This window comes from Andrographis paniculata, unplaced genomic scaffold (assembly GCF_009805555.1).
Source record: "Andrographis paniculata isolate CXL003 unplaced genomic scaffold, ASM980555v1 Contig18END, whole genome shotgun sequence".
Classification (NCBI taxonomy): Eukaryota; Viridiplantae; Streptophyta; class Magnoliopsida; order Lamiales; family Acanthaceae; genus Andrographis; species Andrographis paniculata.
The window spans coordinates 943,368-968,181 of NW_026137468.1; the positions used below are offsets into that span (position 1 = coordinate 943,368).

General features: G+C 32.9%; 4 protein-coding genes across 12 annotated transcripts; 3 read left to right on the forward strand and 1 right to left on the reverse strand.

Moving 5' to 3' along the window:
• Positions 1 to 216: 216 nt before the first annotated feature.
• Positions 217 to 3,530, forward strand: LOC127240411 (protein phosphatase 2C 16-like). Of its 3 annotated transcripts, XM_051259099.1 has the most exons (5): positions 217 to 293; positions 375 to 478; positions 1,194 to 1,845; positions 1,929 to 2,034; positions 3,007 to 3,530. In XM_051259099.1, exons 2-5 carry the CDS (start codon positions 465 to 467, stop codon positions 3,357 to 3,359), a joined length of 1,125 nt encoding a protein of 374 aa, XP_051115056.1. In that variant the 5' UTR covers positions 217 to 293; positions 375 to 464; the 3' UTR covers positions 3,360 to 3,530. The 3 variants fall into 3 exon arrangements, with proteins under 3 accessions (XP_051115056.1, XP_051115065.1, XP_051115048.1); XM_051259108.1 differs by having other exon boundaries at positions 235 to 478; positions 1,208 to 1,845; XM_051259091.1 differs by lacking the exons at positions 217 to 293; positions 375 to 478 and having other exon boundaries at positions 493 to 1,845.
• A 397-nt stretch (positions 3,531 to 3,927) lies between these two features.
• Positions 3,928 to 6,359, forward strand: LOC127239919 (60S ribosomal protein L18a-like protein). 6 transcript variants are annotated; one of them, XM_051258319.1, is made up of 7 exons: positions 3,928 to 4,038; positions 4,143 to 4,199; positions 4,331 to 4,383; positions 4,981 to 5,049; positions 5,279 to 5,411; positions 5,482 to 5,599; positions 5,831 to 6,359. In XM_051258319.1, the coding sequence occupies exons 4-7, from the start codon at positions 5,040 to 5,042 to the stop codon at positions 5,882 to 5,884; spliced, it is 315 nt and encodes a 104-aa protein (XP_051114276.1). In that variant the 5' UTR covers positions 3,928 to 4,038; positions 4,143 to 4,199; positions 4,331 to 4,383; positions 4,981 to 5,039; the 3' UTR covers positions 5,885 to 6,359. The 6 variants fall into 6 exon arrangements, with proteins under 6 accessions (XP_051114276.1, XP_051114290.1, XP_051114262.1 ...); XM_051258333.1 differs by having other exon boundaries at positions 4,331 to 4,345; XM_051258305.1 differs by lacking the exon at positions 4,331 to 4,383.
• Positions 6,360 to 6,850: 491 nt separating this feature from the next.
• On the reverse strand, positions 6,851 to 15,470 carry LOC127239906 (polyadenylate-binding protein-interacting protein 4-like). Of its 2 annotated transcripts, XM_051258292.1 has the most exons (16): positions 15,326 to 15,470; positions 12,946 to 13,146; positions 12,735 to 12,875; positions 12,508 to 12,641; positions 12,094 to 12,284; positions 11,627 to 11,804; positions 11,295 to 11,531; positions 10,209 to 10,330; positions 9,983 to 10,052; positions 9,862 to 9,895; positions 8,292 to 8,542; positions 7,981 to 8,127; positions 7,786 to 7,878; positions 7,646 to 7,705; positions 7,300 to 7,346; positions 6,851 to 7,226 (listed from the first exon to the last, which is right to left on the reverse strand). In XM_051258292.1, the coding sequence occupies exons 2-15, from the start codon at positions 13,079 to 13,081 to the stop codon at positions 7,317 to 7,319; spliced, it is 1,824 nt and encodes a 607-aa protein (XP_051114249.1). In that variant the 5' UTR covers positions 13,082 to 13,146; positions 15,326 to 15,470; the 3' UTR covers positions 6,851 to 7,226; positions 7,300 to 7,316. The 2 variants fall into 2 exon arrangements, with proteins under 2 accessions (XP_051114249.1, XP_051114241.1); XM_051258284.1 differs by having other exon boundaries at positions 6,851 to 7,346.
• Positions 15,471 to 21,508: 6,038 nt separating this feature from the next.
• Positions 21,509 to 22,969, forward strand: LOC127240621 (protein BIG GRAIN 1-like A). Its single transcript, XM_051259403.1, has one exon. The coding sequence runs from the start codon at positions 21,785 to 21,787 to the stop codon at positions 22,874 to 22,876; it is 1,092 nt and encodes a 363-aa protein (XP_051115360.1). The 5' UTR covers positions 21,509 to 21,784; the 3' UTR covers positions 22,877 to 22,969.
• The last annotated feature ends 1,845 nt before the right edge of the window (positions 22,970 to 24,814 follow it).

Genomic DNA, 24,814 nt, shown 5'->3' on the forward strand with positions numbered 1-24,814 from the left:
ATTTGTATTATAACATACTAATAGATATAAAATAAAAATAAAAAAAAATAAAAAAAAAAAGACTGAACTAAATGCATAGTTTGTTAAGAGTGACAAAGTATAATTTAACTAACTAAAAGGATCCACCGCCGTAAAGTATAAGATATTTTTTCAAATATAAATGACGTCATATTCCGCCATGGACAGAAATTTGAAAATTCAGAAGCGATTTATTAAAGTGATCAATGGAGCCTTCCCTGTCGAGATCGGACGCGTGGTGTTGCCGATGTCGGCATCACGGAAAATGCATGACCGTACTTACAAATAAGCCATTCAAAGTTCCAACTCGATTCTATCTTTTACCTTTGATGATTCCTTTTTCCTTTTCGGTGCAGAAGCATTGATTGCGGTTGCGTGATTGAATCTACACGTGTCCGGGGAAGATTTGCACCGCCGCGAAGCCATGGGTAAAAAGCCACCAGACGATGCGTTCTATAAGGTACATCACTTCAAAATCCTCCGTCTCTGTAATTCGATTCATTGCATCAAATTTTGTTGGGAAGCTGTTCTGCTGAAGATTGAAATCGTGATACATTTTGCCGGAATTTGTTGGCGCAAATTCGTCGATTTTATTGACGAAGAAGAAACCCTAACTTTCTGATTCCGATTGCCTTAGATCCACGAAATCCACACTCCATGTGGCAAAAACTTAGGGTTTCCATGTGAATATTGCCATGGTTTGGTTTCCTTTCCTCAGATCTTTCTACGCTATGGATAAGCCTTTGATTTTGTCGTTTTCCTCCATTCTCCATAGTATATAAAGGATTGTTGCCATGGATGAGGTTTGAAGAATCAATCGATTCTGCAAATCTCACATTCGAAATCTTCGAATCTCTGTTTGAAACTCTTCGTTCGAAATCTTAGAATTTCCAATTGTGGTAGCATCCATCCAGCATTTCGAATCTAATGGATGCATTTACTTACCCTGTTTCTGAGCAATCTTCATTTGAGCAGAACTCAGCTGCAGATTAACTGGCTGAGTTTCGAATAGTTTTGTTACCTTATCATCTGTAGATGGATTCAGTTACACTTATTTTAAGCAATCCAGTGTATGAACTTTCCGGAATTTCGAAAACCAGAACATTCGAATTCGTGTCGGAAACATCGACATCTTTGCTGTTAGACTCATCTCTGATGCTGGATGGTAATGCCAGTTGTGTTTTGACAGTATCCGTCGAAAGGAACGAAGAAACTCCAAGTCGAACGGTAGCAGAACCGTCAAAGGAGAAGATTCCGACCACCGGCGGCGGCGCTAAGAGCGTATTCGAAGTAGACTGTGTGCCGCTATGGGGTTCGGTTTCCCTCTGCGGACACAGGCCGGAAATGGAAGACACAGTCACGGCGGAGCCTAATTTCATGAAAATCCCTGTCAAGATGTTTGCCGGCGGCGATTCCTCCGTTGATGGAATAAGCCCGGATTTAAACAATTTGTCATCTCATTTCTTCGGGGTGTTCGACGGCCATGGCGGATCCGAGGTTGCGAGCTTCTGCCGCGACCGGATCCACAAGGTTTTGATCGAGGAGTTGAACAATTGTAGAGATGATAAGGCGGCGACAAATGTCGGCGCAAGGCAGGTGCAGTGGGAGAAGGTCTTCACGAGCTGTTTCTCGAGAGTCGACGACGAGATCGGGGGAAAGGTCAGCCCGGATTTAAGTAGTTTCCACCCGATCGCCGCTGAGACAGTCGGGTCGACGGCTGTGGTCGCGGTTGTTTCGTCGTCGCACATTATTGTGGCCAATTGCGGGGATTCGAGGGCTGTTCTTTATCGAGGGAAAGAAGCGATCCCGTTGTCGGTTGATCATAAAGTAAGCTGAACCCTAAACCCTGAACCTCGTTGTTGTTTCATTGTTTTTGCATGATTTTGCTTTGTTTGTATGTTGTACGTTAGCCAAATCGCGAAGATGAATATGCTAGGATCGAGGCGTGCGGAGGCAAGGTCATTCCGTGGAACGGGCACCGTGTCTTTGGCGTTCTCGCAATGTCGAGGTCTATCGGTAGGCCTATTCTATTTGTCCGCATTTGATATGATATTTTAAATGAAAATATATTTAATATGATGTTTTGTACCGATTAAAAAGTTTATATTGAGGGAGAGATTAAGGTTCCGACTAGGTTAATCCTCAGTAATAGCAAATGGTAATGTTATTACCAGCACATGATTGCAACTATAAACCGTATGAGTTGTATAGGCTGATTTGATCGGGTTAGTATATGTCATATGAATAACCTGCATATGTTTATAATAAATATCTTATATTATAATATAAATATGTTCAAATATGTATAAATATATATTAGTGATCTTTATAACATATGTTAATCTGGTCAAATCATCACAACACTGACTTACCGGATCAACAATTAATCTATGTTCGATCATTATGTATTATATAAACTATTATCATGCAAAGTTCTATCAATATTAACATATAATTTTAACGTGTATTGTATATATTACTATCATCGTATACTCATTAGAACTACTCAAAACAATGTTGATTACCCCTCGTCAAACATATTAACCGCTATCATTTATAGTCTATAGTATGCAGAGTGCAAAAATAATAATAAAAAAGTCGTGATTGTTGTCAAGTCAGGCTATAGAACTTGAGTTCACACAAGTAGTCTAATTTAAAGCTGATTAGTGTTGGCTGTAAATCTTGTGCTGATCTGGCCATCGGATCAGCATATGCTATAGGGGTGAAGTGACCATCATATATTTATACATATCTCAGCATATTTTATATTATAAGATAGCATATGCTGAGTTATAATCTAATACATGATTGTATTATAAATATATGTTGATCATTCATATAGCGTATACTAATCCCATAAAATCAGCATTATGCTGACTTGACGGAATCAACATCTAATCTATGTCCATTTGTGTTATTTCATTTATCATACGTTTTATTCATCGCATGACACAACCTCGTATTTGTGCGCCTACGCCTACCATGTAGGCGATCGGTACATGAAGCCATCCATCATAGCCGAGCCGGAGGTAATGCTCGTGCCACGTGGCAAAGAAGACGAGTGCCTCGTCTTGGGCAGCGACGGATTGTGGGATGTCATGAGCAACGAGGAAGTGTGCCAAGCGGCAAGAAGGCGAATACTTGCATGGCACAAACGGAACGACGGGAAGCCTTTACCTAATCGAGGCCAAGGCGCCGACCCGGCAGCGCAAGCCGCCGCCGAGTATCTTTGTAGTCTTGCCCTTCGAAAGGGGAGCAAAGATAACATTTCTGTCATCGTAGTTGATTTGAAAATTCACCGAAAATTTAAGAATAAATCTCCTTGTAAATTTAGTTGTTAGTGTTCATAGTTTGTGTAACGTCGTCAATATTATTTCGACGAGCGAAAGCATGTATGTTTTTATATATCGGATCCTCTGTTCCATTAACACATCCTATCCTCACAGACACAATGTATATATACGTACTCGTGTGTATGTATTAGTGTATATATAATACAGAGTTTATTTTTAGGACTGAAAATCAATAGGTTTTTTTAATGACAGAATTTGTTGGTTTTTTTTTTTTGTTTAATTTTTTTTTATAAAAGAATACCACATTTTTTATTATTTTTTATCCTAAAAAATAAAATTTTTATCTTTATCTATTTTATTTAAAATTCGTACCCGATAAAGGAGTACATATCGTGTACATAATTAGATGAGAATAGTAGTTTTTTTTTATTTTTTTTATAGAATATTATATTTAAATTATTATTTTAAACACAAATATCAAACTTCGACGGCGGTTGTTATGGTAAAAGACAATCAATAAAAATAAAGGATATAATGGTAATTTCAAACATCAAAATTTTATATAGTTATATTAGTATATATATATATTTCATGGGGTTGATTTGAAAATAATCCTTTCTTGAAGTGGCATTTGTTTGAAAAGATAAACGTATATAAAACTCTCCTGGACGGGACTAGTAACAATGGCAAAAGCCTAAAAGTGATCGCGCTGACTTCAGACTTCCGCGTAAGAATTTCCTAAGACTTTCTGCGTCGATGAACTGCTTCATCATTGATCCGATGGTAATTGAAAGCATTATTTGTTTTTTTTCCTTTTGAATTCTTTCGTAGCAAAGAAGGAAGTTGAAGATATTTTGACTCATAATTTGCCGCTGGGATATTTATAAGGTATGAAGTTGGAATACCAGTCAATCAGTGTTTTTGTTCTTTTACAAAATGATAAATTATTGAGTTCTGTTTCGTTCCTTCTCTTGGATTATGCTCGACTGGAATTTCGCACATGCGTTGATGCTGTGGAGGCATTTACGATCTCTGTATGTTGAATAATCACGCTTGTTGATTTTGCGTTTAGGTATAAATCCTGAATTGTGCTATTATTCCTGAACGTTTTGATCGAATTGAAGTTTTTCTCCTGATCGTGAGGTTATTTATTGAGGTTTTGTGATTTATTGATATTCGATTCAACATACAAATAAAAATAAAAATTGTTGAGTCTGATATTTAAGCAGAGAGGATACTTGTTTGCTGTCAGAATTTGAGCTGTTTCTTGACTAAGGATCGTGTTTGAATTATGTAGATTAGGTTTTCTTTATGTAAATTAGGGGTTTGTTCTTAAACTGCATTTGTGCAACAGTGTAAGTAGAAGTTGCTTGAATTTAATTTCATATTATACATATTAGATGCTTAAATCAAATCCGGGTAAACTAGGTGTGCTTGTTCATGTTTTCTAGTGTTTTTAGATGTTTTGTAATGTTTTACTTCGAATTTGTTTTAGTAGAAACTAGAAAGTAGGGTTTGAACATGAGGTTTTAAATGGAAAATAAATGTTGAATGTGATGTTTTGAATCGAAATTCGATAGTGGATTGGATGTGATGTTTTAATCGAAAACCAATATGTTTTGAATTATAACTATATTCCTAAGCTTGTTGATTTCATATATATATACAGGACAATAGGAGGAAGTTTGAGGTTTCTCCCATACATACAGATTCATCTTACCAGGAAGAATGGCTCAGAGTACGTCGTGTTTCATAACAATTCCCCTTTGAACTATTGAGGATACGACAATTTTAAGATCATGATGGTTATATATCGTTAATTTGGGCTTCCGACATTCATTTTTGCATACACTGACCAAAACATAATACTGTGATTGTTAATCATTCTTCATTTGGTTACGGTTGCTCTGTTTATAATATACCGATAGCTTGTTCAAACATTGACTGAATTCATCTTCAATTTTCAGGAAATTTTAGTGAAGATAATGATGATGAGAATGAGAACGACGAATATGTGTTTTTGGGAGGTTTGGAGGATGGCCGGCCCGGAATTTTCGACAGGCCTCTTCCTTGTTTTGGCTGTGGATTAGGATGGTTCTGGTAAGTTTGAATTTTGATATGTTCTGCAGCACTTTTGTAATTATAACACTGCGTATCTTTTTTCTTACAGTTTCCTACTCGGGTTTCTGTTTCCTTTGATGTGGTACTTCGCCACCATTTTTTACTTCGGAAATTACTATCGCAAAGACCCCAGAGAACGAGCAGGGCTTGCTGCCAATGCCATAGCCGTAAGTCCTTCAATTTCTGCTGCCTTAAAAAATGCAGAGACATTCGTCGATTCAGTAACTTCGATCATATTAATTTAAGCTCAAGGAATGCTACAAAGTATGAAATTTAATCCTCATATCGCCTTGTTTGTCCGAATTAGTAAAATTTAAACAGCAAAGTTGCTCAGTAGTTGACATAAGAGTCGAAGTTCCCTTGTCCCTCTTGTAACCTCATTTTATTTTTCATTTCAGGCTTTGGTTTGTTCGGCGGTGGTGTTGATTGTCGTTGCAGTCATCATTTTCTAGAGTCCGACGCCAGAGCTCTGCTGGTTCGACCACAGGTGTGTGCAGATGAAGTGTTACATATCACACAGGTAATGAAAAATTTCCCGATTCCTATTTACATGAAGATGCAAAGATGTGTATATGAATTGATAAAATTTGCAAGATTGGAGGGTCTGTTTTGAAAAACGTAGTTGCGAAAACCATCGGTCTTCTGAAGGTTATACCAAAAATTGAAAAGCGATCCGACATGAGAAATTCGGAGATGGTTAGTTAGCTAACTAGGACGAATAATCCATAAAACATCTCTAAAAGACTCAAGAAAAATTTGTCCCCCAAGTGGTGTGGAGAGTGAACTTGGTCACAAGTTCAAACTCCGATACCTTCAGATCCACCTGTCACACATAGTTTGCCTAGTGTGATACACTTTCGGATAACAATTGCGGATTTTTACATAATACAAAAAAAAAAAAAAAAAAAAAAAAAGATTCAAGAAAAATTCACATTCTTAAGCTTTCACTAGAAGGACAAATAGCTCGAACAAGAACTTACTAATACTCATCTAAATGTGAAACAAGATTTGTTGAATGTTAAATGAAGGATACGCTTAATTAATTATATTAAACATAAGAAGGATAAACGTAATTAAATATATTTTTAATGTACGAGAGTACCCAACATTGCACATATCTTGTATTACAAAACACAAATATCAGTAAAAATATCACATCAAAACACAACAATATCTAACATTCGATATTTATGGGGAATATATATCCATAATTATTTTTAGTAAATCAAGCTCATGGACAACAGCTATTTCCAGAATTCAATTGACATTCTACTTTCACGACTTCAATTTTTTTAAAAAACAATTCACATCAAATATCTACTTTCTTTTATAAAATATAACATCAAATTCATATAGTTCTTACTATACCAATATAAGTGGATGGGGTGGGGTGGGGTGGGGTGGGTTGAGCACAGATGTATTTACAAACTAACATTCAAATCAGTATTGTATCACAACACATGCTCCACATCACAAAGAGTCGAACCAACAATGGACAGAACACAGAACGACCAAAAACAATTAGGAAGAAAAAAAAAAAAAAAACAAAAAAAAGGAAAAAAAAGACCAAGTAACACATTAGTCAATAACTCCAAAGAGGACATCAAACGAGGATACATAGTACACGACACCAACACATACATTTCACGATACGATACGACACATTTGCACTCCGACCAAGATATAAACCTAAAAAGAGAACCAACCTTCCAATAAGAAAGAGAGAACAGCCGCCGGAGATGCCTGCGCGCGATAATTCTGTGGGTGTTTTCGCCCTAAAAAATCGTTGCCCAGCTGAAATTTGATGTTGTCAGAATCTTTTATTCCCCACAAACAAAAGCAACCGTTATCACGCCTAAAACTTTACCCTTCCGGATCACACAGTTAGAATTCCCTGCCGTTGTATGGCATTTCCTGCACCACCATTGTGTCGCACCATGATGTTAAAGATATAGATAGATATCAAGAAAAAAAAAAAAAAAAAAAAAAAAAAAAGACTCTAGATTTATTCACTTATGTTTTCATCCCCAATTTCACACTATTATTAATCGACACTAATATATTCAATCAATCAATATAATACTATATTCATTAAAACTCTTGTCATATTTCTTCATATTCAAACTATCACTTGCATCTAATATCTACTTTTCATTCGAAAAAAAAAATTTAAAATCCAAAACATAAGTAAACTGTGAAGAGGCAGAACTTACAGTTGGGTATGGCATGTATAGGACAGGTCGAGGCTGCCCGTACACCATCTGCTGTCCGTACTGCATGAAAATCCCGTTAGGCTTCCACGCTACTACACTCATTAGCCGAATATTATTTAATTTTATACCAAGAGACAAACCTGAGTTGTATTTGGATGATAATACGGCTGCGGCATTTGTCCACCCTGTGGATTGAACATCATCGGCGGCTGACCAGCAAAAGAAGGTCCCATCTGCAGATCCAGAATTTGATCATCAAAATTCAAAAATTCGTTCAGCATAAATGCGTAGAACAATAATTTCAAGAAAGCACGGGGTCGAGGATTTCAACTCACCCCAATACCAATGGGCAGGCCGTGCATCTGCGATGGAGATGTAACATTGGTTGGGTAGTAGTAGGAGCTTTCAGGAACGGGGGAGGACGGCCTCAGAGTGGTCTGGGACGGGACAAAACTCTTTGCATTCGGGTTTAATTTGAACTCCTGCAGAACAATCATATCAAGTGGAGAAAGAAAAGGATTAGCTCGGCATGTAATGGAGATGCTGTACAGTACAACAGGTAAAAGAAACTAGATGGTTCAAAGTTACGGGAGGATAAGGGGTTACAAAAGCCATGGCAAAAGATTTCACTTTTGATTATCGTAACCTTAGCATGGGGATTCAGTGTTGACTTTTCTGACGACAGGGAGCCGACAGATGAATTTGACGACAATCCGCGGCCAGCAGAAGTTGAAGCAGCACCTCCACGGTCAGAAGTAGATGAAGCAGAACTACTGGGACGAGCAACAGAACTTGGCGCTCCTTGAGTTTTGGGGGGTGCTGCCGCCTCTGCTGGCTCATTAGTGGTGCTCACTGTTTCCTGGTTTTTTGTGGTTGCAAGTGATAACGGTTCGAATGCTGCAGCAGATGGAGACATAGAGATGTTACCAGAAATTTTGTTTTGATTTTCATAATTAACAAGTTCAAAGTAAATCCAACCTACACAATGAAGAACAGAGGGGGAAAAAACAGTTTTCACAAAAGCGGCGACAAAAAAGGCATCATATTGAACAAACGGCAGAAACTTTAATAAATTCATTCACTTGGATTTGACTCCAACTTACTGAAATACTCCTCTACATAGCCCAGCTGAGCAAAAGCAATAGTTTAACAGGTCAAGAAATTAGTTTCATTCTAATGCTTACACATAATCGAGCTAAAATTGTGCTGCCACACAATAAGAAATAGTAGCTCTAGACAAGATTTATTTATTTAATTTGGAATGTGAGCAAAGCCTAATTAGAATTGCTCGGAATAACATATTTATAGGAACGTGAATAGCAAGACCGGAAGTTAGCATATCACTTTTCGTAAATGGTCATCAAACCACACTGATCAATCCCTCCCCACCCTCACATGAACCTATGGATATGTATGGTACTGAATTATGTGACAATAATAATAATAATATTTTAGATATTTTTTATTCTCAGATTTATCATAAAAAAACCATCAGATGTTCTATTATATAACATAGTGATCAATGTAAAGTGAATAAAATGTCTTCTTAATTTATAGCATATGAACGATTTGAATTTCCAATCTCATACGGTCGTACCTTTTCCTTTCCGCAGTCCTTTCAATACTCTCATATACAGCAAGAATACCCTAAGGGCCCTTTTGGTTGGATGGATTGGAATTTAAGGTTGGATTTTAATTACTTTGAATATGACATGTGTCATAATTAAAATCAATAGTTTGGTTGTAGGATGTATTTAAAATGACACTGTATTAAAGAATGGAATGGATTTGAAATCAACGGCTAACTTTGAAGACTTGAAATTTACCACATGCCAAATAAAACTAATGAATTTGGTAGTCACTTGAAATGACACTGTATTAAAGAATTAGTTCAAACATTCAATGGAATGGATTTGAAATCCACAGCTAACTTTTAAGATTTGAGATTCATCACATTGACAAATGGAACTAATGAATTGGTAGAATCATATGAAATACCTCTAACTCAAATCCCTCCAACCAAACTGGACTATCTTATAAAACTACTTAAGAACCATGGAAATTGAACCCATACTCATCGAACAGCCTAACTTTAGAAGTAGAAAAGAACACTAGCACAACATCCAAAAAAATCATTTTGGTAAAACAGGCAATTAATATCAGTAAGGATTCAAGTCTAAACAACACCCAGAAGACTTACACCCCACTCAACTCACCTTCTGCTTTAGATGATCGATTCTGATCAAGTACCTGTACAAGAAAAGAAATGGATAAGAAACGACCATATTAATAGCGAATCACAACCAAACTCAAGGGCAGCAGTAACCAAGCACTAACCGGTTGCTGTTTATTATCCTCTTTAGGGCGACTAATTTTGGCATGTCCTGCAAATTGGTTTTCCTGAACCCTGAATGAAAATATTCCGAGAACCACTCAGTGGAATATCTCAGATAATGATGGACATAAATGCAAGCACCATTGCCTCCACATTGTCATAACAAGCATATTTGTCAACTTGTTGATTAAGCCCTGTCTTGACAAAAGTAGACAACAATAATAATACCTGCTTGCCCCAATCACAGAGGGCGGTTTAGGGAAATGCTCAGTTAACAGCTGCCGTGCATGATCCTCAGAACCAATGGTAACATCCCTGCTCACAGCAGTCAGAGAAGATTGAACTTCACCCTAGAAATAGATAAAGCGAGTGTTAATGAGAAACATAGTGTGCTTGTTTGGGTGTTGATCTTGTTATATGTAATCCACTGTAAATATATTTTTTTTTCCATAAAAAGTTCACATCAAACACTTATTTTCATCAAAAACACAACATTAATAATCTGTTTTACATTTCAAACATTACATCTAAAAAACCAACTAATATATCATACAATCAAATTAAATACCTACATGCAACTTCGATCTGCCTCCCTTTTACATGCACGTCTATATACACAAGTAACTCATCAAAAAAGTATAATTCTAGGACTAAAACCTTCCCATCAAAGAACAACAAGAAACAGCAAGGAGATCATATTCTCTCTCATAATTTGGTTACAAGCTGCAAACAACGTCTCTGAGAGTTATACAACAAAACTCAAAAAGAACAAATAATATAAATAGAATTGGATCTTTTTACTAATATCTATTCCCTTATTTTTACAATAATTTAAATGACATAACTAAGAAAGTTTTCATTGTGGATTTAAGACACCTGAACAGATTCCAAAGTAATCTATTAGTGTCTCTATTTCAAAGTTCAAACCAATAGAAAAGAAGGGAAGTGGGTGATGATAAACAAATGGAAGAAAAACATTTGAAAATTTCATCTTCAAGAAAGGGTCAAAGAAATGCCCCTAAGTATCTCAAGCATTGGATATTGGCCATTTGTTTCGAACTAAATCAATCTACAATTCCACAAGCCTAGATAGGGGTGTAAATCTGTTAGTTTTAAAAATCGTTTTCCTAATTAACTATGCCATGTGAACTGTCCCCTCCTATAAAATTCAAGCATAAGTGACTTCTAATGAGGAGAAATTAGCCCTAGTAAAAAAAGTTTTAACAGTCAAAAGAACTAGAGATGGCAAACAATAGTTATTGACAACTTGAGGCATTATCAAAGAATAGCTATTTTTTACAGAAGAAGAATTACCCTTGATGAAGATCTTGATGACGATTTTATACCATCACCAGCACTACCAGTATTCGCATCCATCAAAGGTTTAGCAACTATAGAATCAGAGACATCTCCAAATGTTTCATCATTTCGTGAATCCAATAATATATCCTCGACCTCATCATATCCACTGTCATCAGCTCCACGGTAGACTGATGAATACAGTGTTTCTTCATCAAGTTCAAGATTTCCAACAAGCTGAATTCCTCTCTCCTACAATAATAATAATAATATAAATACAAAAGTGAGACTTAGAGAAAAATAAATAAATAATTAAAATAAAATGAACAAACTCAAATCCATCTAACCTCTGCTAGATGAAGATCAAGGGTATCCTCACCCTCAATCTCTCTAGCAATCCGGGCAGCTTCCCTTTCCAGTTCTCTCGTTTGTGGACCTCTCTCAAGTTTTGTGGTGTAAAGTTCCTCATCGAAGGTGCTGGTCACTCCAAATAGAGTTGCATTTGCTTCAAACTGATCCCATTGTCTATCCAAAAGTACAAACGCAGCATTAGTCAAATGGAAACAAGAAGATGGATATCACTTCAAGGAACTTGTCCATGTCTAGTAAATATTATTCAACAATTGAATTAAGTAACAATAATTTATCCATAATACCAAAGGGAATGGTGTGGTTTTCTCAGAAACAGCAATTGAATGCAATACACTAAATCTGTATTGAAAGCTTTTTCAGTTATTTTAGACTTTAGAGTGATATTCCAACAGTACAATTATGCATGTCATAAAAAATTAGAGAGGAGATGCAACTCCCAAACCTATTCCAGGGCCCATCAAAGATATTCTCCAGCTCAGGGAAGCTAGGATCATTTTCATCAGGGACCCAACGCTCCAGCTCTCTGCCCACCTCCACATAGCGGGACTGGGATATAGAAGAATCTGTCATAAGTTCCAGCTGCTTTTCATGTTGAAGCTCATTTGTTAGAACATCCCTTGTTATAGGCACTCCCTATACCCAATTCAACAAAAAGACAGTTACTCTCTTAGGAAAAACCCTCCAATGACATACTAATCAATTAATCAATACATAAAAAGTGCTTCTTACAATCAATCAACAAATGAATTGCAACAAAAATATAACACATAGCAGAGTTTTCAATTTGTTGATTTAAAAACCCAACACAGCTGATTAAAACAAAGTTGCTAATTTAATGGAAGGAGATCATTTGAACCTTTGCGATCACTTGCACAAGATCCTTAGCTTGTATGATAAAAGTATGAGCAGAAGGCTTGCTAGGAGAATCCCATATACTATTCTGTCCTCCAGAACCATCTTTATTTAAATGAGCCATTTTCAGAACAATTTCTACACCAATAAAGACCATTATCAGTTAAAAATTGCATTCAAACTCCATACTCATGATTCAGATGATGCCCCCACAGAAGGTTTTAAACGTACCAAAATCGTCAGCATTTGCTGAATGAAAAATTCCAGTATATATTGATCCATCCAACACCTGGACATCCACTTGATGCCCAATGAGACATGTGGTTAAATATATTAGTCGATCACGAGGCGCCTCAAATGCCCCTCCTTTACCTAAAGTATCATCAGTTAGAACAGAGGAGAACATTGGATTCATAAGCAGTACAGAATCATAGGTCCATACCAAATACAGCTCTCTTGGAATTTGTTTTATCTGCCTGAAACTTACTGTCAGATCTAACCACAGCATCTTTTTCAACTTTGCGACGGCCATAACCATTAGAAGAAGATCTAGGCTGCACAAGTTGCTGCATATTCATCTCGGAAAGATGAGCTCAACAGAATACGCAGGAGCTGGTTCAGATAGTGCCAGGAAAGCAACAAACTGCATAAAGGGGAAACCATTAACCAGGCACAATAATACTCACTTACGATCTTCCAACCATATATTTCACAAAATTATAGCCCTAGCTACTACAGCCACAACCTCAGGTGTCCAAAGAACAATTACTACCCATTACTTTCCATCTTCCATGTTAACTTGTGGAAAACAATATTTAGTAATGGCACATGTTTTGATAATCCGGGGAAAATGAAATCCACAGACAACAATTAACAACAATCAGCTTAACCAGAGATAGGGGAGCTTGGAAACATGTCCACAAACTCAAGCAACTACAGTCCATCAATGGAATAATGGAACTCATGGAACCATACTAGTGAAAATAAGAATTACATAATCTCTAAAGGTTCATCTAATTAAGAAGAAATTTGCATGAAAGTTCCTTGTATAGCTTGAAAGAAACTCAGAAATATACACATTTTGAATAGTTCATGATTGGGCACAGCTACTCAGATTTGAATTTTAGATAATGGGGAGACTCCTACATCTACTTGCTTTTATCTGTAGATTGTCTCAAGATACATGTCACTCATTTTTTTGCAAGTATAGCAGCAATTATGAAATGAAGGAGTTGGAATTAGCAAGATCCTTCATAAGGAGAATTGTAGAGATTGTCAAGCAAGTGAGCATTGTTTAAGGACAGTACAGTGTTGCATTACAGTGCTTGAATGCCCTCCGGGGCAGTTTGAGTGCCTTGAAGGGGCATTTGCAACAACATGAAGAACTAGGGGGTTTCAAGGTGGTATGATCCTTGAGATAGTTTTAAATGTGGAAACTGGAGAGTGTTGAGTTTGGTGGATTAAAATTCACTTTGTAAATTTACACAAATGCATGAGCATCAGGAAGATTAAATATTATGCTTTGATTCTAAAGGGGCAAGGCAAATTATTTCAGCCTACACTGTATTGGAGACCTAGCGTTAACAATTATCAACCAACAACCCGATGCGCATACACTTCTTCACTCCTCAATGCATAACACATAATATAAATAGAAGAAATGTAGACAGCAGAATAACCTGAAGCATATCTATTCAATTCAAATAACATTTCAATAACATCAAAGAACAATATTGTGGAAATGAGTGCTAACAAAACACCTCGCAACCTAATATGTTACAAGTCAGATCATACGCCAGCCTAATTCTTCTTGACACTACAAGTCTACAACCTCTAGATTTGTATCAAAGGGCTGCAATCTTTCCCAATATTTTCAAATTACTAGAGCTCATACAACCATATCATTAACCTGATGCATATACTCAAAATCCATAGATATCAAATATTGTCAATATAACGGACCACTGGACACCACTGCTTGCAACAAACAACCAACGCAAACATATTTATGTGCTCTGAAATCTGAATGCATACAGGTAAATAAAGCACTGAAGGACACATTCTTAGAGATGACACATTAAAGCAACACCACTATTCAGACAAAAATCTCTCCCCCCTATGTGAAGAATAATAAGCCGCAATCTATAAAATCCTATAGACATTCTAAATCCTATATGCAAAAACCTTTTATTTAATTAGTTGCAGAATCCTCTGTAGAAAGCATCATCCGCATTCAAAAATAATGAATATCTAATGAACTTAAGGAAGAGCCACAACAACTGGAAAGCACATAAATACACAAAGCACTCTCCATATTTGATTTACCCTTACAAAAATGTACCAAACGATAAATGCAGCCTCCCTAAGGATAATAACTTAGCTACTTCAGCATAGTCACAAAAAGTCCCAAGAAGCAATCAAGAACTACCAAATCAAAGAAGTATATCCATAAACCGATAAGCAACCACAGTTCCCAAGGAAATCTCAATCCAAAAACCAGAAAAATAATCAAGCAACTGAGAACGAAAGCAGAATACTTGAGTGCAGAGCGCACGCATCCAAAAATACAGACGAATCATTCAACGCAACATAAACAAATTCACATTTCATTCATTTCGGAAATCATTATAAATCGAGCAGCATAAAAAATAAAAAAAATAAAAAATAAATACAAGCAACAAACGATTGAAACTCTTCAACAAGCGAAACCCTAGAACCAAAAAATAATAATAATAAATCCATTCCCAAAACACGATGATCGATGAAATGAAGAAATAAACGAAACCTAGAGAGCGCATGCAAGATTGAGGAGAGATGCTTACAGAGGAAATGAGGAGCGCGAAAGGGGCGGCGATCGGGGAGGAGAGGGAGGGAGGGCAGATCAGGGAAGAAAACGATGTCGTTCTGGGCAGGGAAGGGGGTGACCGTGTCGCAAAATACGGGCCCGAATCAGAAAAACGGAAACGAGTTCGGTCTACCAAAGAGAATAAAAATGCTGTTCCATACGGGTTGGATAACCCGACCCGGTTTAGATCTCCCCACTTTGGCTCTTTGTATCACTTATTTTATTTTTTTGTTTGATTATGTAAAGATTGAAATTTTTTAATTTAAATAATTGTTTAATATAATACTAATATATATATATATTAATTTAGTATTTTAAATATAAAATTAATTTTTAATATAATATACAAATAAAAAATATTTAATATTTTTAAAATTAAATAAAATATATATAATAAATCATCCGTAAAAAATAAATATTATTTAGGAAAAAAAAACAATTTTGGTCTCACTATAATCAAAATTTATCAATTTTGGTCTCAATATAAAAAGTTCATCGATTTTGGTTCCAATATAACCAAAATTTATCATTTTTTGTCTCAATATAAAAAAAACTCATCAATTTTAGTCCCATTATAAACAATTTTAATCAATTTTGGTCCCACCGTTAAAAAACTAACGGAAATTACCACGTCACCTTCGTCATGTCCACGTCAGCAATTTCCGTTAGTTTTTTAACGGTGGGACCAAAATTGATTAAAATTGTTTATAATGAGACCAAAATTGATTGAAATTATTTATATTGAGACTAAAATTAATGAGTTTTTTATATTGAGACAAAAAATGATAAATTTTAGTTATATTGAAACCAAAATTGATGAGTTTTTTTTATATTATGACCAAAAGTGATAAATTTTTATTATTTTGGGACCAAAATTGATTTTTTTTTCTTTATTATTTATCTTAATAAATTACCGCAAAACAAAAATTCTCCATATAAAAAATATTGGGTGTGTATATTTAAAATAGTATAAACATTAAAATATTAATAAAAGAATATAGTATAACATTAATATTATTAAATTAATATATTTATTGTTCGTAAATATTTTAAAGGACGAAATATGCTATTACTATAATATTCACAATGTCGTCACATTATTCATTGTATATTTTTATTTTTAATTAGTTCCAACTTCATTGTACACTAAGAAACTAATTTAACAAAAGACAACAACAAAGAGTTTATTTCTTTTTTACTATTTTTTATATTTATATATATATATCTCATCATATCATATATTATTTTAATGTCAAACTCAAACAAAAAAATTTTAAACTAAACAAGAAACATAATGAATTTAGCAAAATACAATAATAAATAATAAACACAAATCTAGTTAAATTGTCCAAATTAACATACAACCCTCACCCAGGGCTCATTTGTGTAAGAGGCCCATGTCCCTAAGAATTATGATTATATATACAATATTATATTTGTAATTATTTATACAATAAAATTTTGTCTTTGAAGAAAACAAAATTGTGCAATAATATTTTTTAGTTGTTTTTATATAAATTGTTTTGATATTAGTATTTAATAGTAGTTGTACTTACAACAACTTTTTAATAAATAATTATAATAATAAGATCTCGATTAATTTTTATGCACATTGTCGAAAAAGAACTATAAACCATTATTCATGTTATGTCAATTGCAGATTTTGGAAGTCAGAGTCTTTTAATTGCTCTACTTGTATAACTAAAAATATATCATTTTTGTTTGTTGGGCCTAATTTGCAGAGTATTAGATTTGATCGGGAGTTTACCCAGTATGCACTTTTGGATAGCGACTGCGGGTTCCCAAGTAATAAAAATAAAAAATAAAAACAAAAACATATCATTTAGAAAAAATAAAAAATAAAAGTTTGCAAAGAGTTGAGGGCCTCGTGGCTATTTTGTAAGTATTCTTTTATTATATATTTCTTTATATAACGTGGAAAATTGCAGTCCGCCAGACCTAGTAACCCCAATAAGATAAGTCATTATTTGTAGACTTCCGTTTGTAGATAAATAAATAAATAATACGTATTATAACATCTCAAGTTGTTTCTTCGCATTTCTTCGAGTACATTCAACCTGAAGTGTACCCGGATATCTCTAGGTATGTTTCTTTAGCAAAGTTTTCCCAAATTTTACTATTTGCACTATGTGTTTTTTTTTAAAAAAAATGTATTTTTTATCTCACAAAACATCCCATCAAACATTATTTTCGTATAAAATCCAAACCAAATTTTTTCCAACTCATCAAAAGAAACACACCTTCTAATTTTGAGATTTTTAGTTAAGATTTTATGGCGTCAAGAGAGCTGTTCTAATTTTGAAACCTACTTCCGACTGCATTGAAAATCCCATCATTTTTCGGTTCCTATAAGAATTATGTGCGAACTATATGTAACAAACAAAATTTGAAGGGGTCGCAGTTTGAATAAATAACCTCACAGTCACTGTCCACCCTTATATTATCAGATCATCTCGTAACTTACGAGACTATTTTATAAATATTTTTGAATGAACTAAGCTTTGTTTGCTTAGGTAAAAGCAGTCTGTGCGAATTGAATATGAATGGAAGAATAAATAGACATAGCCACAGCCATGGTGTTTTAAGAATTCCTTTTGTTTTGGCAGAGAAAAAAAGGTAAAGAAGTTGTGTCTTTTTATTGCAGTACTAGTGCTATTTTGGATCCAACTTTCTTTTAAATTTGTGTACTATTTCATTTGGGTTCTTGGGATTGCCAAAAGCAAAAACCCTCATGTCATGTTTATGTTTTCTTTTTCTTGATTTTCTTTTCTTGATTCCCACGTCCTTTCCCTTTTAACTAAATCCATATTATAAAAATAAAAAATTATTTAAAAATAATAAGAAAAATTGAATATTTGAAAAATAATAGTAAAATATAGAATTATGGTTTGAATAAAATTACTGTAGCAACTGCATCTAGAATTAAAACTGTATAAATAGAACTGATGAGTTGGAGATGATCTTATATAGCTGAGGTTGTTGCCTTTGGGTAATTCTTACCCCTCTTTTGCTTGTTTGTTTTGCGCATGGATTATTATTTTTTTTAAAATAAAAAAGAAAAAAGAAAAGAAAAGGGTTTTATAGTGTATGCCATGTTCCATTAGGAGATGAGCTTCAATTGGTATTTAATATTGAGTTTGGTCTTCACATTTGAGGTAGATATGATGATCAAGTTCAGAAAGTGTTTCATTTTACACAAAAGTAGTGTTAGATTTACGAGCTGGATTCACATGGAAGGTTTCCTTCTACACTCATTGATAAATTGAGGGTGTGTTTGTTTGGGGTTTTGGATTATGAGTTAGAGATTTGAATAGTAAAAATTTTGAATTTGAATAGTTGTATGATGTGATATAAATACGTGTTGATGTGATGTTTTAAATGTAAAATTGATTTTTAGTATAATATAAAAAATGAAAATTAGGTGTTTGATTTGATGTTTTGGAGGAGAAAAAATTGAATGAATAGTGTAAATCCAATCCGATCCCCCAAACAAACGCACCCTGAGTTTATATTTTACACTATTTTCCATATTACATACAAGCCTTTTTGAGCACTGATAAATACTACTCATTCTGTCCCATGTAATATAGGCGCGTTAATATAGATACGAGAATTTAGATAAAGTATAATTAATAAATAATTTAAAAGTTTATTAGTAAAAATAATTGTAAATTAAGATTAAGATAATTAAATAATTTAATTAAAATTTTAAAAAATATAAAATTTAAAATGAGATTAAAATGTATAATTATATTTTTTAAAAAATGATAAATTATATGAAATGAACAAATATAGAAAATATAGATAAATAATGGGGAGAATATGAGAATTTTAACATAGAGTAATAAAAAATAAAAAATGGTTGTAAACTTATTCATCTTTCATTGTTTTATGTCATGTATCCTTTTGTGGCATGCTATTATTATTATTATTATTATTATTATTTGATTGATTCATACTCGTGCACACTGACACTGCACACTGCGTACACTGTCTTCTCTCTTTGTTTTCTGTGTCCATTTTGACATAGACATGACATGACACCCACACTTTAGATATAGCATTCAATTATTTTATTTTTTTTTAGTTTTAATATTAGTATAAAATTAATATATAATATTTTTTGAATTTAAAATATTCTTTTATTATTTTCATCTATTTTACTTCAAAATATTTAAAAAAAACATAATCATATATTAATGTCAAAATATCATTAATTTTTATTTAAATTACAAATATACTATTACACGTATATTTACTTTATACATGAAATGACAAAAATGTTAAAAATACTTATACACTTCAATTAACTAATAAAATATTATTATTTTTTAATTTATTACAAAATTCTAGACGACCCTTTTAAATTGAGACAAAAAAATACAAACTAAGCGAAAATAACAAAAATAACTTTATTAGTATTGTACTCCCTCCGTCTCAGATACCGTATCTGCTACATTGTAGACACGTTATTTTATAGACACGGTATTTTAGGAGGGGTGTAATTAATAGATAATTAAGAATGTATTAGTGAAAATAATTATCTTATAATATAAATAATTATAAATTAAGATTAAGATAATTAATTAGTTTAATTAAAATTTTAAAAAAATTAAAAATTTAAAATAAGATTAAAGTGTGTAATCATTTTCCAAAAAAGGAAAGTGACATAGTACGTGGGACAAACAGAAACGGCAACGTGGACATGGTATCTGAGACGGAGGGAGTACAATATAAAAGTAACAATATTTGAATAATATTTTATTGTAAAAAATAATACTCCTTCCGTCCTAGATAAGATGGCGCATTATTGTAGATATGAGAATTTAGGTAAAGTAAGTAATTAAGAAATGTACAAGTAAAAATAATTATTATTTAGTAAAAATAATTGTAAATTAAGATTAAGATAACTAAATAATTTAATTAAGATTAAAAAATATTTAAATTTTAAATTTTAAAATATAATTAAAGTGTATAATCAATTTTCCTAAAAAAAATAAAAGATAAATTATATGGGATTGACGAAAATAAAAAATAAGAATAAATTATGTGGGACAAAATTTTATGAAATATACATACGTAAATACGTCACAGCTGACATATTTTAGTTGATGCATCATCTACGTGCATAATTTTGGAGCTTCCCATTGTAGCATTTAGTGGGCTTACTCATGTTGGATATATATATATATATATATATATATATATGAAAAAAAATTTATATGAGCTATAAAAATTTTATGTCATTTGAACAGAAATCTAAAAAATAAATATTTTCTTAGAAAAATGATAAAAGTAAAAAAATATATATTAAAAATATTTTTTAAAAATTTAATTAAAAATTAAAATAAATGAAAAATAAGTTAACAAAAATAGTGGTATTTGTTGTAAATGAATATTGAATAAAGATTAATTCAAAGAATAAGTTCGAGGGACAAAAAACTACAATTAACACAATATTTATTGCATTGTAACACAATGTATATTGTGTTATGTAAATATATATTGTTTATGTTTATTACATGTATTACAATATTAATTTGAACAAATTAGCAAAAATTTGAAGTACATTTTTTATATCATCTCAATTTTTATAACACTAACAAGACAATAATGTTCCCTTAAAAAACAATGTATATGTATTTTTGTACCAACTAGCTTCAAATATCAATTTTTTATTATTTTAAAAATTTTAAAATAATATTTCACTCGTCCCGACTAATTTGTCCACTTTTAGCTAAAAATAATTATAAATTAAGATTAAAATGACTAAATATTTTAATTAAAATAAAAAAAAAATATATAAATAATTGAATTTTAAAATGTGATTAAAATGTATAATTAATTTTTTAGAAAAAAAAAAACAAATTATACTCCCTCAATCCGTCTCTAAAATAATTGATTTTTAAAATATTCACATTTATATTTTGCTTCTTGACATTAAAAATATTATTATATTTGTATAATTTTTTGATACAAATATCATTTTATTAATATTATAAAAGACTAATAAAAGTATTTTTTTTTTAACCAATTGTACGTGTGTATGTATATCAATCTATATATATAAATATATATATATATATATACACGATTAGTAGTAGTGGTGTGAAGGCTGCTTTTATTGTTTTCACCAGCAGTGCAGAGCAGAGTCTGTTTTCTCCATCTCTATCCTTCACATATATCATCATTATCAAAAATGTCTCCATTTCTCTTCTCTCCTCCTTTGGGTTGCTGCTGCTGCTGCTTCCTTCCAACACCTTCGCTTTCACTCAACTCATCATCGACATCACCATCACCATGTTTGCCGCCATTACAACAGCTTTTCCTTTAATTAATTGCGCTTTTTGCAGATTCCTCAATTGCCTTGCACCTACCTACCTGCTGATTTGAAGAAGATTTTAAAAAACTAACAATGGTGGATAGAATCAGGAGGTACAGTTATCCGCGAGATAATACCGGTAGTGGAGAAACTGAAATCTCCTACTACTGTTCCAACCAGCAGTCCTTCTCCTCCACTTTGCTTGATGCGATTTACCGCGAAATTGATCGAGGAAATGATATTCCGGAGGAGGATGTCGCCGCTGTTTATCGGAAGAAGAATACCGTCGCGGATGAAAAAATCGTCGCGCCTGCGGCGGATGTGAAGAAATTGAGGAATGGTGGAGCGAAATCGAGGTCCTGTTCTGTGGATTCCAGTGGCGGTGGATTCTTCTCCGCCTCCGGCGAAGGTGAAGCGTTTCCTAGCCGCAGGACGAAGACGGTTCGCACCGGAGGAACGGAGTTTGAAGTTCACGTCGATCGTGAAATTAATCGTCGATCTGAGGAGAAGGCGAAGCACGAAGGAGGATTTCTGAAGACGAAATCGCGAGCGCTGAAACTTTACGGAGAATTGAAGAAAGTAAAGCAGCCGATCTCTCCCGGCGGCAAGCTCGCCGGCCTTTGGAACTCTCTTCTCTCGAAGAAACCGAAACTCGCCGCCGGCGACGATTCACCTTCTCTAAAGTCGGCGACGACCAACACGTCGTCGTCCACGTGCTCCTCAGCCTCCTCATTCTCCCGATCCTGCCTGAGCAAAACGCCGTCGTCCAGAGGCAAATCCTCTGGCGGCGAGAAAAGGTCCGTCCGGTTCTTTCCGGTGAGCGTAATCGTCAACGAGGACTGCCAGCCGTGCGGACACAAACCATTACATCAGGAAAGCAACATCAAGTCCGCCATTGATGAAGAGCTGATGCTCCACATCATGAGTTACCAGAAGAAAATCGAAAACAACAGGCGAATCGAATCTCCGTTCCATGGAACAACAAAACCTCAAGGATTCGTTCATCCAGACGTCGACGACTACGACGATGAATTCGACGGATCTAGCGAATCGAGCTCAGATTTGTTCGAGCTTGATAACCTCTCCTCCATCGGAATGAATCAAAGGTACGTCGAACAACTACCTGTGTACGAAACCACTGATCTCCGTACCAATCGTGCCATTGCAGATACTTTTATTTTCTAATTTTTTTTTTTTTTTAAAAAAAAAACTCTAGCTAATGTTTGTATGCGGCATGTGTATTTATTTTAATAATAATTAATTATTGTTTGTTTTGCCTTTTTTTTTTCTAACTTCTATTAATAAATTAAAACCAGTAGAAATAGTAATTAAATATTCTCGCTCCTTTTTTAAAAAAAAATTAAAATAATTAACTGTAAATTATTTTAATATAATAAAATAGGAGAATAAAAAAAATTGCATTGAATAATTGAACTATATTATTAATTTATGGAGAGTAAAAATATAAATAACTAATGTATGTGGAATAGTAAAAGAATAAAGGTAAAGATTCTTGAAGATTGATAGTAATGATGATAATTAAGGTGAAATCAAAGCAAAAACCACCCCCACAAAATTGATAGTTTTGGATTTTTGAAAATTCTGATAGCAGTGAAAAAGATAGCATATGATGTAATATTTTATAGATAATTTTTTAAAAAATAGTGCAAAAATTCTAAAAGTATTGTTTAAATAAAGCCAAATTTTAATATTAGTAAAAGGCTAAATATATAAGTATGATAATTTATGAGAAAAAAAAAATTAATTCATTTTTCTACATTATTATTAATAAATATTTATTAATTAATTTTTATAATTTATATATACATAAATATGCCGTTTAAACTGTTGAAAATATTATACTTTAAATCACCATTCAAATTAAAAGCAAAAAAAAAAAAAAAGATTTTGGGACATGAAATCTATGGGTGAGATTTGGATTTGTGTACGTTGGTTGGAGTGACAGAGCAATAAAGTCAAAAGTAGGAACACACATGTTGTAATGTCTTTCTCTCTCTCTCTCTCCTACCTTAATTAAGATGGTGAAAGTGAACTTACGAGACTATGAGTTCAAACCCTGATATTTTTAAGTTCATCTCAGATACGTGATTCATTTAGTGTGATTTATTTTGTTAAGCTTAATTTATAAAGTATTAGATTCAATCGAAAATTTATTCAGAGCGCACTCGTCGGGTAGCGGCTGCAGATTCGAACATTATAAAATATATATATTGACATTGCTAACATTCAATAATTTAAGATCATGCTATTTGAATTTTATTTTATTTTATTTTTTTAAAGAAATTAAATTTATTACATATTTATATCAATTCATTACAATAAATGTTTATATTAAGTTGTCTCATAAAATGTCACATTCAATTAAAGATGTGTATTCGGATTTATGATTTCAAATTTCAATCGATATGAAATCATGAATATCCAAAATTTTGTAAAAAATTGATCCGAACAAAATCCAAATTTCAAAAATTAAAATCTGAATTATAAACTTTTAACTAAATAGAAAAATTCAAAATTGCAAATATCCAAAATATTGAGCACATAAACCATCTCCAATCGTCCATTCTTCTATTTTCTTTAAATGTTATTCTAAATTTTAACTTTAAATTTTAAACATATTTCAATCTATTTTATTTTTTTCCTCTAAAAAAATTATATATATTCTTTATTATTAAATTGAATTTAATTAAATCTAAACAATTTTTTCTAAAAAAAGAACATTTTATTAAAAATCACCTAAATATAAAATCAAACTATTTATAATTTTAATTTTTTCTTTTAGCTTCTACTTAATTTTTTAGCCAATTCAAGCAGACAGTTAGGGTGTGTTCGTTTGTAAGATTTGTGCAAAATCAAAAATCTTACTATTCATCCAATTTTTTTCCCCAAAAATATCAAATCAAACACCTACTTTTCATTTTTTATATTATACTAAAAATCAATTTTACATTCAAAACATCACATCAACACCTATTTATATCGCATCGTACAACTATTCAAATTCAAATTTTTTACTATTTAAATCCCAACTCAAAATCCAAACAATGAAATTAACTAAATAATTATTTATATATTTATTACTCCATCCGTTCTGATACAATA

What these genes read in the sequence shown, in the direction of transcription:
- LOC127240411 (XM_051259091.1), top strand. Translation starts at nt 1,054, where the DNA reads ATGGATTCAGTTACACTTATTTTAAGCAATCCAGTGTATGAACTTTCC. An exon ending in CGTTGTCGGTTGATCATAAA is followed by an intron (nt 1,846 to 1,928) that starts GTAAGCTGAACC and finishes GTTGTACGTTAG; the next exon opens with CCAAATCGCGAAGATGAATA. An exon ending in CGCAATGTCGAGGTCTATCG is followed by an intron (nt 2,035 to 3,006) that starts GTAGGCCTATTC and finishes CCTACCATGTAG; the next exon opens with GCGATCGGTACATGAAGCCA.
- LOC127239919 (XM_051258319.1), top strand. An exon ending in TGTGGATTAGGATGGTTCTG is followed by an intron (nt 5,412 to 5,481) that starts GTAAGTTTGAAT and finishes TTTTTCTTACAG; the next exon opens with TTTCCTACTCGGGTTTCTGT. An exon ending in TTGCTGCCAATGCCATAGCC is followed by an intron (nt 5,600 to 5,830) that starts GTAAGTCCTTCA and finishes TTTTCATTTCAG; the next exon opens with GCTTTGGTTTGTTCGGCGGT.
- LOC127239906 (XM_051258292.1), bottom strand. Translation starts at nt 13,081, where the DNA reads ATGAATATGCAGCAACTTGTGCAGCCTAGATCTTCTTCTAATGGTTAT. An exon ending in TTTGATGGGCCCTGGAATAG is followed by an intron (nt 11,805 to 12,093) that starts GTTTGGGAGTTG and finishes ACTTTTGGATAG; the next exon opens with ACAATGGGATCAGTTTGAAG. An exon ending in CACTGAATCCCCATGCTAAG is followed by an intron (nt 8,128 to 8,291) that starts GTTACGATAATC and finishes ATTGTTCTGCAG; the next exon opens with GAGTTCAAATTAAACCCGAA.
- LOC127240621 (XM_051259403.1), top strand. Translation starts at nt 21,785, where the DNA reads ATGGTGGATAGAATCAGGAGGTACAGTTATCCGCGAGATAATACCGGT.